We start from the raw sequence: 10,620 nt of genomic DNA, 5'->3' as shown, positions 1-10,620 counted from the left end.
ATAGTTTTCCCTCCGAGCTCAAATCCAAGCTCCAGGCTCGTCTTCTGTGGAAAGCCATTCAGTCCTAACTGGAAGGCACCAGGGAAGCCGACTCCACAGGCTGAGCCCAGTGCTTGGCACAAAGCCATCAATTACTGGCTTAGGAGGCAGACTTTGTTGTTATTGTGGTTCAGTCTTGTCCGGACTCTTTGTGACTCCATTTGGAAGATTTTCTTGGCAGAGATGCCATTTTCTTCTCCTGCTCATTTTACAGATGAGGAAACTAAGGCAAACAGGGTTAAGTGACTTACCCAGGGTCACATAGCTAATAAACATCTGAGGTCAGATTTTAACCCAGAAAAAGGAGTCGTCCTGACTCCAGGTCCCACACTCTATCCACTGTATAAACAGAGGACCTGGGTTCTAATTCTACCTGTGTGACCTTAACTTGTCCAGGTTCCAGTTTGCTCATCTATGAGACGATAAGGTTGGACATTAGAGGTCTTGATGTCCCTTCAAACTCTAGAAACATCATCGTGCCTTTCTGACAATGGATGAGGTTATGGCTCTACCCATGTACTGGGAAGGCAAAGATATCTCTTTCTCCACCCCAGGTTTCCTGCCTTCAGAGGGCTTATAAGCAAATACAGATCCATAAAAAGGACTACTATGTGAAAAATTTGAGAAGGGAAAGGGGCAATCACAAAAGGATTCTCAGTAGAAGGAGCACCTAAATTGGACCCCAACATTAGAGGACTCTGCAATCTAAACGTGGTACGGGCTGGCTGAGGGCCTGATGCCAGGCCAGGGAATTAGCAATGGGGAGCCATGGCAGGTTCCTGAGCGGCAGAGTGGGGGTCGAGGCACCAGAGACTTGATGTCTGAGGATATGTAGGAGAAGAGAAGCAGGAGACACAACAACAAATGACTTCAGCTTTATTCTCACACTCACACAGAAAACCCAAGAATCCGCTACTAAGGCAGCTCCCCGGGGAAGAAATGGTTAATCTCGGCTCTGAGTAAGGCGCAGGCATAGCGAGGCCCCGCCCATAAGCCGGTGTTTAGGGGTGGGCCTGGAAGTCTAGTCGCAGGCCGCTTCCGGCCACCATGTTGGCTGTGGGCGGAAAAGGCCGGCCTACTGTTGTTTTGGCCGGCCGGCGCCCGGGCTCCCCAAGTAATTCGCATGGCTCAGGTAGATTCCAGTCACGCCATTGGCTCCCTGACTCTCTGCACTTTCACACTTGCTTCCGGCCTCTGGAAGTAGAAAGCAGAGCACGTCCGCCCTTATCCAACATGGCCGCCAAACTACTTCAGGGTTGGGATGACTGGGAAGAAGGGGAAGGGGCGGGGGTCAGTGGGTAGGACCGCCGCCTCCTTTCCCCAAATTCCGGCCAAACCAAGACTGGAAGGGGCGGGTCCAGGCGTAGCTCCGACGCATCTGGCTTGCAGTGCCGGCGCTCTTCGGGCGGGGAAGTCCCTGCGGGGGTGGATTGGGGGACAAGAGCAAAGACAGAATGTGACTGTCAATCTTGGGCATTTGTCCCGCCTCCCACCCAACTTCCGGAATCCTCCCTTTCCTCTCGCTCCAGGCCACCAGCTTTCCCTCCCACCTTCCTAAGGCCTTCAGGAACTCTGAGACTACAATGACCAGTATGCCCCGCGCCCCACTTTCTGGGCTCCCTCTACGGGTACCTTGAAGGTGCAATCAAACTCGTCGCTCATCCTGCGAAGTTCACTGCCATAACGCCTCGCGGCCCAGAGGATAGGGGGCGCTGAGCTGGAGCGGCTCCGGAACTGGCCGCGCTCCTCCTCCCCCTCGGACCGCTCTGCCTCGGCCTCGGCTTCGGGACTCACCTCCCCAGACCCCTCCTGGAGTGGGGGGTAGGAGATCAGGCGGGGCCTCCGGTCGCCTGCGCTTGCGCCTGCGCCTGCGGAGAAAGCCGGGAGAATGCCATCTATTCATTCGTTCGTTCATTCATTCCTGCAGTCACACAAACGCCACTAGTTCCTCCCTTGTTTCATCTTTCTAATGCTCAAACATTTCGGGGCCTGACTTCCCCTTTCCTGCTCTCTCATCTTCATCCTCTGCTTCCCTTCCCCTTCCCAACCCTTGATGCTGCCTTCTCTCAATCTTCATAAACACTTATTAGGCTCCAACTGTATGCCTGGCACCATGGTGCTAAGGGCTGAGGATGCCAAAAGAAGCAAAAGACAACTCCTACCCTCAAATCTGGCTTGCAGTCTGGGCCACCCTGCCTTGGCAATGTCTCCCCCATCTAGCCCCTTCTCTGCCCTCACAGCACCTCCAAGGGCACACCTTACTAACCCTCACCTGGACTTTGTATTTAATTTCCCAACTGATAACACCTAAGACACAGACCTCTCTCTACTTATTGCACAAAAATCTTTCAGGGACTTTGAGAATTTGAGGGTTGCCCCCTCCCAATGCAGTCCCAGATGGCTGACTCATCTTGAACTTGGACTCCACTCAGACCCCTCCATCTTTTCCCCTGACTATATGTTAACTGATGCCACCCCCATCTTGTACTTATTAAAGCTCTTTTTTTTGTACCCAAGCATGACTTTACATTTAATCCTACTGGGGGGCAGCTAGGTGGCACAGTGGATAGAGCCCTGGAGCCAGGAGTACCTGAGTTCAAATCTGGCCTCAGACACTTAACACTTACTAGCTGTGTGACCCTGGGCAAGTCACTTAACCCCAATTGCCTCACCAAAAACAAACAAACAAACAAAAACATTTAATCCTACTGAATTTCATCACCCCTCCAGGGGTCCCCAAGAACCCTGCACAGGGGATCACCAAGGTCAAAACTTTTCATAATACCAAGACATTTTAATTTCTTTCTTTCTTTCTTTTTTTTTTTTGTGGGGCAATGGGGGTTAAGTGACTTGCCCAGGGTCACACAGCTAGTAAGTGTCAAGTGTCTGAGGCCAGATTTGAACTCAGGTACTCCTGAATCCAGGGCTGGTGCTTTATCCACTGTGCCACCTAGCCACCCCACATTTTAATTTCTAACACTGACTACTGATAGACAAGACCCATAAACAAAAGCTTTTTGGGGGACCTCTAATTTTTAAGATCGTAATAGGCTCCTCAGACTAAAAAGATTGAGAACTATTGCCCAAAATTATTGGACAAAATTGCTAAACAGCGCAGGTCCAGTCCCGGATGCCTGGGGGCACTGACATTGAATGATTAGCGATAACTATCATTCTTCCAATTCGACTAGTTCTGAAGCATCGAATTCCATTATCCTTAGAATCCAGATCTCTCCAAGAATAGCAGGAGACTCAAAGTCTTTGCTCGAAAATAGGCAAAACCAACAAAAGACAATAGGCAACTTTGGAAGAAAGTACAAGGATGCATCATCTCTGGTGGAGCTGTGAGCTGACACAGCCATTCTGAAAAGCAACACAGAAGTATGCCAAATAACCCAAGAAGAAAGCCCCCTGCTCCCCCATACCAAATGATTCCCAGCAGTACTTATCAATTGAGAAAAGGCCTAACAAGTGGTGACACATGAATGTGCAGACTCTTACTCTACTACAAGAAACGACAAACAAGGTATGCAGAGAACGTGGACTGATGGAAAAGGAGCAGAGCCAGGGCAACAATATTTAAAACGATGAGAATATAAATGAAAAGAACAGATACCTAATAACCCAATGACATGGACCAAGTCTGGCCCTAAGGAAGAGATATAAGAGCCTTTCCCCTTTCTTGGCAGAGGTGGGGGTCCAGGGGTGTGGAACGGTGTATATGTTAAACTGTTTTTGATGCATTGCTTTGATTTTTTTTAAATTTTTTCCTCTTCCTCTTAAAAATGATTAAAGAAAATAATAAAAAAGTATTTTAAAAATAAAGGGGGCGGCTAGGTGGCGCAGTGGATAAAGCACCGGCCCTGGATTCGGGAGTACCTGAGTTCAAATGCAGCCTCAGACGCTTGACACTTACTAACTGTGTGACTCTTGGGCAAGTCACTTAACCCTCATTGCCCTGCAAAAATAAACAAATAAATAAATAAAATAAAATAAAGGATGGCTGTCTGGAATGGTGGATGTGGGTGACAGAAAAACAAAAGATATGATATATCTTATTATTTAAAATTATATCATTAAATATATTATAAAGATATTAATTATATTTTAATCCTGCTATGTCATTTACAGGACCACATAACTGGAGCTGGAAGGGTCCTCAGGTCCAACCTTTCCCCCCTGCAGTTGTGGAAACTGAGTCAGTTAAATGATATATGCAAAGTAGAAACTGAGAGCTTTGGTCCTCACAAGGGCCTTGAGAGCTAGTTGTTATTATCCTCCCCATTTTAGGAAGAGGAAACTGAGGCTGAGACCTGATTACTTGCCTAGGGTCACAGTTGGTAAGGGTCAGAGGCAGGATTTGAACCCAGGTCTTGTGTATTCCAAGGCTAGTCCTCCATTCCCTGTGTCACCACTGCTTCACTTGCCTTATAATCCAGGCCTCGTGCTGCAAGGTCAGTGGTCATCCCCCTGCCCCACACTGTGGTCCCTCCTCCTCAAAGAGCTGGAGGCCTGAGGCCCAACCAGGGGGTCAACAGAGCTGCCCAGGAGTGGGTGGGACCCGAAGAGCATTCTGGGTTTGTTTCCAAAGCCTGGTTTTGAAGGGAGAGAGGGTCATGGCTGGGCAGTGGGTGGGGCAGACAACAGAAAACATTATCTCCTGTGCTCTCTGGTCCAAGTACATGGTGTGCTTGGGATCTGCCAGGCCCCCCTACCTCAGCAAGGACAAGGGGGGTAGGGAAGGAGGCTGTTCTCTGTAAGGCACAGGAGGAGATGTGACCCTGGGTTCAAGATTTGAAAGACCTGAGTTCCAATTTCACCTCTGACACTGGGGCCTTGGCTCATCCTTCCCCCTCCTCCTTGGTATATGGGATGAGAATCCCTGGCCCCCCCACCCCCAGGGTTGCTTTGAGGTCAGAATGCATGTGAAGAGTGAGGGGTTCTGGGGCCTGAGGTCCTCCTCAGCCTGTCTGTGGGTGCTGGGACATCTCGGACCTGGGCTCCAAGTAGAGGCCCCTCCTTACTCCTCCCTCTTTTCTTCTTTCCTCTCTCACAGTCCCCTGGGGCTCCTATACCTGCTTTCCCAGACTTCTGGTCCTAGGGGAGACCATGGGGTGCGGGGACAGTCTAAGGAACCCAAAGGGGAGTTCTCAGAACCTTGGATTGGTTCAAGGCCCCAGACAGGAGTATCCAATGGGGTCGGCAGGCACGTCCGTGGCATGAGCCCCATCCAAGCCCCATGCCAGGCAGGTTCTGTGGGCCAAGGTGCCGGTTGGCTAATCCGATAACCTCAGCGCGCTAATGGGACCAGGGGCCTGAGATTTCTGGGGTCCTCCATCAAATCCCTAGGTCACACCTGCCATCGTAAGGAAGGGCCTTCTGGAGACAGTGCAAGGGGCCTTAGACAGGATAAACTTAGAGAATCTTCATTCACTGAGCAAGTCAGAGTGTAGAGGTGGGGGAAGGCTGTTTCCTCACTTTTTCCTGATGCTTCAGGGCATCTTCACTTATTTGGAATGCAAGTCCCAGGCCACCCAGGTGGGGCCCCAAGGAAAGGTTTGTTGAGTGAATAACAGCTTGGATGTGGAGGGGGAGGAGCTGACCACTTCCTACTTCCTAGGGGTCTAACCCTAGAGTTAGATCTAGCAGAGCTAGGGTGGGTCATCAGGGAAAAGCCTCAGACCAGAGAGAGCCTGAGGGCCTGCCTAGGGTGACAGAAATCAGGACTTCCCATCCAGAGAGGAGCCTGGTCCCAGGGGTCAGCCCAAGGCAGGGAGGGCAGGGGCCTGCCTTCTTCCAGGCAGCCTTGGGTGTTCCCAGAGCCCCCTCCCCAGGGGGCAGCCCCTACAAGAAGGCTGGGTTTCTTTCAAACAGGAAGGGGTGAAATGGTGTTGGGCAGCGTTTTTCAGCTAGGAAAGTGAGACTGAAGACAAGCTTGAATACTGAGCCCTGAGCCCTGAAGACAAGCTGAACAGCCCTGAGCCTCAGTTGTCCCATCTGTAAAATGAAGATAAAAAGGGCCCCAAATATGAGGTGTCTCAAAAGTCCTTGTGCCCCTTTAAAGCTCTCTCCTACTTGGTCCCTGGATGACCTTGGATGAGTCATTGCTGACGCCTCAGGCCCTTGGGTTCCCCATCTACAAAATGGGTCATTCTAGAAGCTTTTTTTTTTTTGGCAGGGCCATGAGGGTTAAGTGACTTGCCCAGGGTCACACAGCTAGTGTCAAGTGTTTGAGGCTGCATTTGAACTCAGGTCCTCCTGAATCTAGGGCCGGTGCTTTATTCACTATGCCACCTAGCTGCCCCCAAAATGGGTCATTCTCAAGCCTCTTCAAGCTGTAAGTGCTGTCACCCCTCGGGGAGGGGTATTAGTTGTTCTTAGTTTGGAGCAACAAGAGCAGAGAGAGAACCCCAGCCCAGAGCTGGGCCAGGGCAAGGGGTGTGCACCCACCTTCATGATGATGGGTCCCAGCTGCTGGTCTGTGTCCTGGCCTGATGGGGGTGAGGCAGGGGGCGGTGGAGCTGTGCCTGCCCAACCCCCTGGGCTCCCCTGGGGCCCAGGCCTCTTCTTTGGGGCTGTCTTCTTGCTCACTGGACTCAAACTCTGGGATCTGAAACATGCTCATGGGGTGGGAAACATCATCTGGCCTGGGGAGGAGAGAGAGGAGAGGGGCAGAGGGTTGGGTTGTCTGCCGGATGGTGAGTCCCACTGAAGGCCTGCTGGGCTCCTCCCTCCTGCTACTTCCAACCCAATAATAAACCAATTCAGAAAGCAACAAGGCACAGTGGATAGCAAGTCTTGGCCCTGGGACCAGCAAGACTTGGGTTCAGATCCTGTCTTTGATGCTCACTCGCTATGTGTACTTTGGGCATGTCATTATTCTCTCTCTAAAACCTCCTTAGAGTGGGCCAGACTCTGCCTCCACGGCCGGCAGAGAGCTTCGCAAGCTAATGGAATCAATCATGTCTCCTTGGTGTCAAAGAGACAGGGACCCCCTGGCTTACAGAAGAGGAACCTGAGGCCCAGGGGGGGAAGTCCCAGGTCACCCAGGTGGTGTCATAGGCTGCTCTCAACCCGGCTCATTCCACTGTACCCTGCTACCCCAAGTCCTCCTTGATGGGCCTCAGTTTCCCTATCCATGAGAGGAAACAACATTTTTACTGCTCCCCCCCAAAGGCTTTTGGAAGTGAAGGGGAATACGGGCTATTTTTAAATTTTTGTATGCCCAATGCGCCCTGCTGGTTAAACTGAATCCAAGGCACCTCAGATCCTAAAGAGACAAGGTTGGCCATTATTATCCATCAGGGAAGGGAGTAGGTGAAATTCCACAAGCATCCATTACTTCGCCCAGTGCCCCGCCCCCCCACACCTTGGAGGTATAAGGCCTGGAATGAAAGGGGGCTGCAGTTCTGGGGAGAGGTGACCTAGCGGCCATCCCCAAGGGTGTGTGGGAGCCCCTTGCCCTGGGCCTCCCAGCCCCCCCCCTACGAGGGAGCCATTGATAACTGGCCTCAAGGGGCAGCTAGGTGGCGAAGTGGATAAAGCACTGGCTCTGGATTCAGGAGGACCTGAGTTCAAATCCAGCCTCAGACACTTGACACTTACTAGCTGTGTGACCCTGGGCAAGTCACTTAACCCCCATTGCCCTGCAAAAAAAAAAAAAAAGAAAAGCAAAAAAGATAATTGGCCTCACCGCAACACAGCAGAACCCACTGTGTCTGGGGCTCTCTGGCCACCCTCCGTACAGGCCGGTCCCTACAGCTCTTCTCCCTCTCCCTATAATCCCACGGGCTCCACTGTCAGCCGAGGAAGGGGCTTCCTTCCGCTCTCAGAAGCGGCCGGTGCCTACCCTCTGGGGTGACCCATTTACCCTGTCAATACTTAGTTGTTGGCACATGCCCCCCCCCATCAGATGGGCAGCTACTTGAGGGCAGGGACCTTCTTTGCCTTCCTGTGCATGCCCAGATCTTGAGCACAGCGCCTGAAACGTGGTCGGTATTTGATAAATGTTTGTTGACTGACTGACTGAGCTACCAGGAAGGGAAGACAACATGACTCTCTGTGGCCCCATTTGGGTTTTTCTTGGCAGAGACACTGGGGTCATTTGCCTTTTCCTTCTGCAGCTCATTTTACAGATGAGGAAACCAAGGCTGACAGGGTGACGTGACTTGCCCAGGGTCACACAGCTAGGAAGTGTCTGAGGCCAGATTTGAACTCTATTTTTTTTTTCTTTTTTTTTCAGGGCAATGAGGGTTAAGTGACTTGCCCAGGGTCACACAGCTAGTGTCAAATGTCTGAGGCCGCATTTGAACTCAGGTCCTCCTGAATCCAAGGCTGGTGCTTTATCCACTGTGCCACCTAGCTGCCCCCGAGATTTGAACTCTAGAAGAGGATTCTTTCTGACTCCAGGTCCAGAGCTCTATCTACTGAACCACCTAGCTGCTCCCTTTAGCACACAGCAGGTGCCTAATCAATGCTTGTTGACTTGACATTACCAGTGACTTTCCAGTTCAAACCACTGCTCCTTCCAGGTGACCACTCCCTGGAGATGTCAGGGAGTCAGCAAGCATTGATTAGGCACCTACTGTGTGCCGCTCCAGATATAAAGGAGGGCAAAAGAAGCCTCTACTGTCAAGGAGCTTACAGTCTAAGGGAGGAGATGATATGCAAACGACAAGCTAATCAGGGAGGCAGTCCCTGCCTCAGTATTCAAATGCCAGGCAGGCATTTGCCTGGTGCACTAATCACTTATTTTTGCGGCTGTAGTTCCTTCATTCTGGTGGCCAGAGAATAGGAGGGAAGGTTGGAGGTGGGATTTGAACTGGGGTTCCCCCACAAGTTCTTTCTCCCCTACCAAGGTCACATGGGGAACACAGGGGCCAGCCCAACTCCTGAGACTCCGCCCAGCTCCCTTCTGAAGGAAGAGGCCAAGATAAGAAAACTCACCTTGCTACAGCCCAGTTAAGACATTGCCAAACACTTTCACCACAAGCTTCCAGTTCAATTATAGTTACTCCCATTTGACAGAGGAGAACACTGAGGCCAGGGAGCTGGACTTGGTAACTACAAGTCCAGCGCCTCAGACCTTGCGGAGGGGGTTACGGCTGGGAGCCAGGACAGGGCTGGGGCTGCAATCCACAGGCAGAGGGAGCGTGCACTCCGGGAGGGCCCCAAGAGGAGGGAGCTGGAGCCAGGAGGAGTAAACTGAGGCTGGGGAGGGGAGCTCGGCCGGCTACGCCTCCATCCCTCCCAATTTCCTTCCCCGCCGGGTAGCCCGGGACTTCCTTCCTTGCTTGCTTCCCTCCCTCCCTCCCAGTCCGGGAGCCCGTCTCCCCGCTCCCTCTCGCCCAGCCCGGACTTGCCCTTGGCCGTAGCCATCGCCCCGGGTGCAGGAGGCTTACCCGGATGGGAAGCCCCGGACTTCTCTCTCTCTCTCTCTGGGTCCCAAGACTTGGGCTCTGGGTCTCTCCTCTTTCCCTCCCTCCTGTTTTCGTGGGAGCCCGGCCCCCGTTGCCTGGGTGAGAGAAACTGTCATGAACCTAACCCAATCAGCTCCTGCGATGTCACCCCGGCTGGGAGGGAGGAGGGGGAAGAAAGAGGCTGGCGAGGTGGGCTTCCCCCGCCTCCCCTGGCTCCTCCCCCAGCCTCAGGCCTGGAGCGGCCTCGGTTCCCCCACCCTGGGCCCCCGCTTCTTCTCTGCCCTGCGGGACCCTTAGGGATCTTTGGATTCTTTCTTCCGGCAGGCCTGAGCTTCCTTCCTCTGGGGATCGAGGGCTGGGGGGTACGGCCGAGATTGCAGGGGTCTTGATATTTAATCCCCCTACCGCCCCGATGGCCTCCCCCTCCCCCTCCATCTCGCTAGCTTCCTCCCAGACCCAGCTCCAATCCCTCCCTCTGATAACTCTCCCCATTGACACTGTATTTACCTTGTATCTACTCGAGGGTGTGGTGGTGGTTGTTTTGCTCTTTAGAAGGTAAGCCCAGTTCTCTTTCCCGTCTCTCCCCACATAACTAAGGCTCGTAGACCAGCCTTCCTAATGACCCGCCCCACTTTGTGCGCAGAAGGAAACTGAGGCCCTCGGACCTGCAAGTGACTAGCCCAAGGTCACCTAGATAAGGGAGAAGAGGCAGGGTTGACCTTACGTGCTCTCACTCCAAAGCAGAGTTGTTTCCGGGAGGAGGAGGACCTTAGACTCTCCCTTCTCTTACCCCCTTTTCCCCATGCTCCCCTTCCTGGACATTATTATATCATGCTTCCCTTTCCTTTGTTAGTCTAGCCCATCCAGACATCCAATTTCTTTATTCCAGTATGACTCAGTTAACTTCCCTGTCTGAGCCCGACGACCGTCTAGTCTTGAGGTTTTTTTTTTTTAGGTTTTTTTTAAAAGAGTGGTTGTCTGGGAATTGTCTTTGGAGTTTGAGGACCTGGGTTCCAATGCTACCAGAGACTCATCAACTGTGTCTCTCAGAGCCTCAGTTTTCCCTTCTGCAAAGTGGGGATAACAGTTTTGACCGGCGGTTTGGGGAGAGCCCTTTGCTAATTGGAAAATGCTCTCCGAACTCATCTCTGTCATCTGACTA

At 52.2% G+C, this 10,620-nt stretch overlaps 1 protein-coding gene across 5 annotated transcripts; it reads right to left on the bottom strand.

Moving 5' to 3' along the window:
• Positions 1 to 898: 898 nt before the first annotated feature.
• Positions 899 to 10,136, bottom strand: BAD (BCL2 associated agonist of cell death). Of its 5 annotated transcripts, none has more exons than XM_043970615.1 (5): positions 9,966 to 10,135; positions 9,402 to 9,553; positions 6,490 to 6,686; positions 1,672 to 1,907; positions 899 to 1,456 (listed from the first exon to the last, which is right to left on the bottom strand). In XM_043970615.1, exons 3-5 carry the CDS (start codon positions 6,662 to 6,664, stop codon positions 1,331 to 1,333), a joined length of 537 nt encoding a protein of 178 aa, XP_043826550.1. In that variant the 5' UTR covers positions 6,665 to 6,686; positions 9,402 to 9,553; positions 9,966 to 10,135; the 3' UTR covers positions 899 to 1,330. The 5 variants fall into 5 exon arrangements, with proteins under 5 accessions (XP_043826550.1, XP_043826549.1, XP_043826551.1 ...); XM_043970614.1 differs by having other exon boundaries at positions 9,441 to 9,553; positions 9,966 to 10,134; XM_043970616.1 differs by lacking the exon at positions 9,402 to 9,553 and having other exon boundaries at positions 9,966 to 10,136.
• Positions 10,137 to 10,620: the final 484 nt, after the last annotated feature.

Source organism: Dromiciops gliroides, chromosome 6, assembly GCF_019393635.1.
Source record: "Dromiciops gliroides isolate mDroGli1 chromosome 6, mDroGli1.pri, whole genome shotgun sequence".
Classification (NCBI taxonomy): Eukaryota; Metazoa; Chordata; class Mammalia; order Microbiotheria; family Microbiotheriidae; genus Dromiciops; species Dromiciops gliroides.
This window is presented reverse-complemented; position numbering and strand designations above follow the sequence as displayed.

What these genes read in the sequence shown, in the direction of transcription:
- BAD (XM_043970612.1), bottom strand. Translation starts at nt 9,574, where the DNA reads ATGACAGTTTCTCTCACCCAGGCAACGGGGGCCGGGCTCCCACGAAAA. An exon ending in GTCCGGGGCTTCCCATCCGG is followed by an intron (nt 6,687 to 9,440) that starts GTAAGCCTCCTG and finishes TCTCCTCCCCAG; the next exon opens with GCCAGATGATGTTTCCCACC. An exon ending in AGTTTGATTGCACCTTCAAG is followed by an intron (nt 1,457 to 1,671) that starts GTACCCGTAGAG and finishes CCACCCCCGCAG; the next exon opens with GGACTTCCCCGCCCGAAGAG.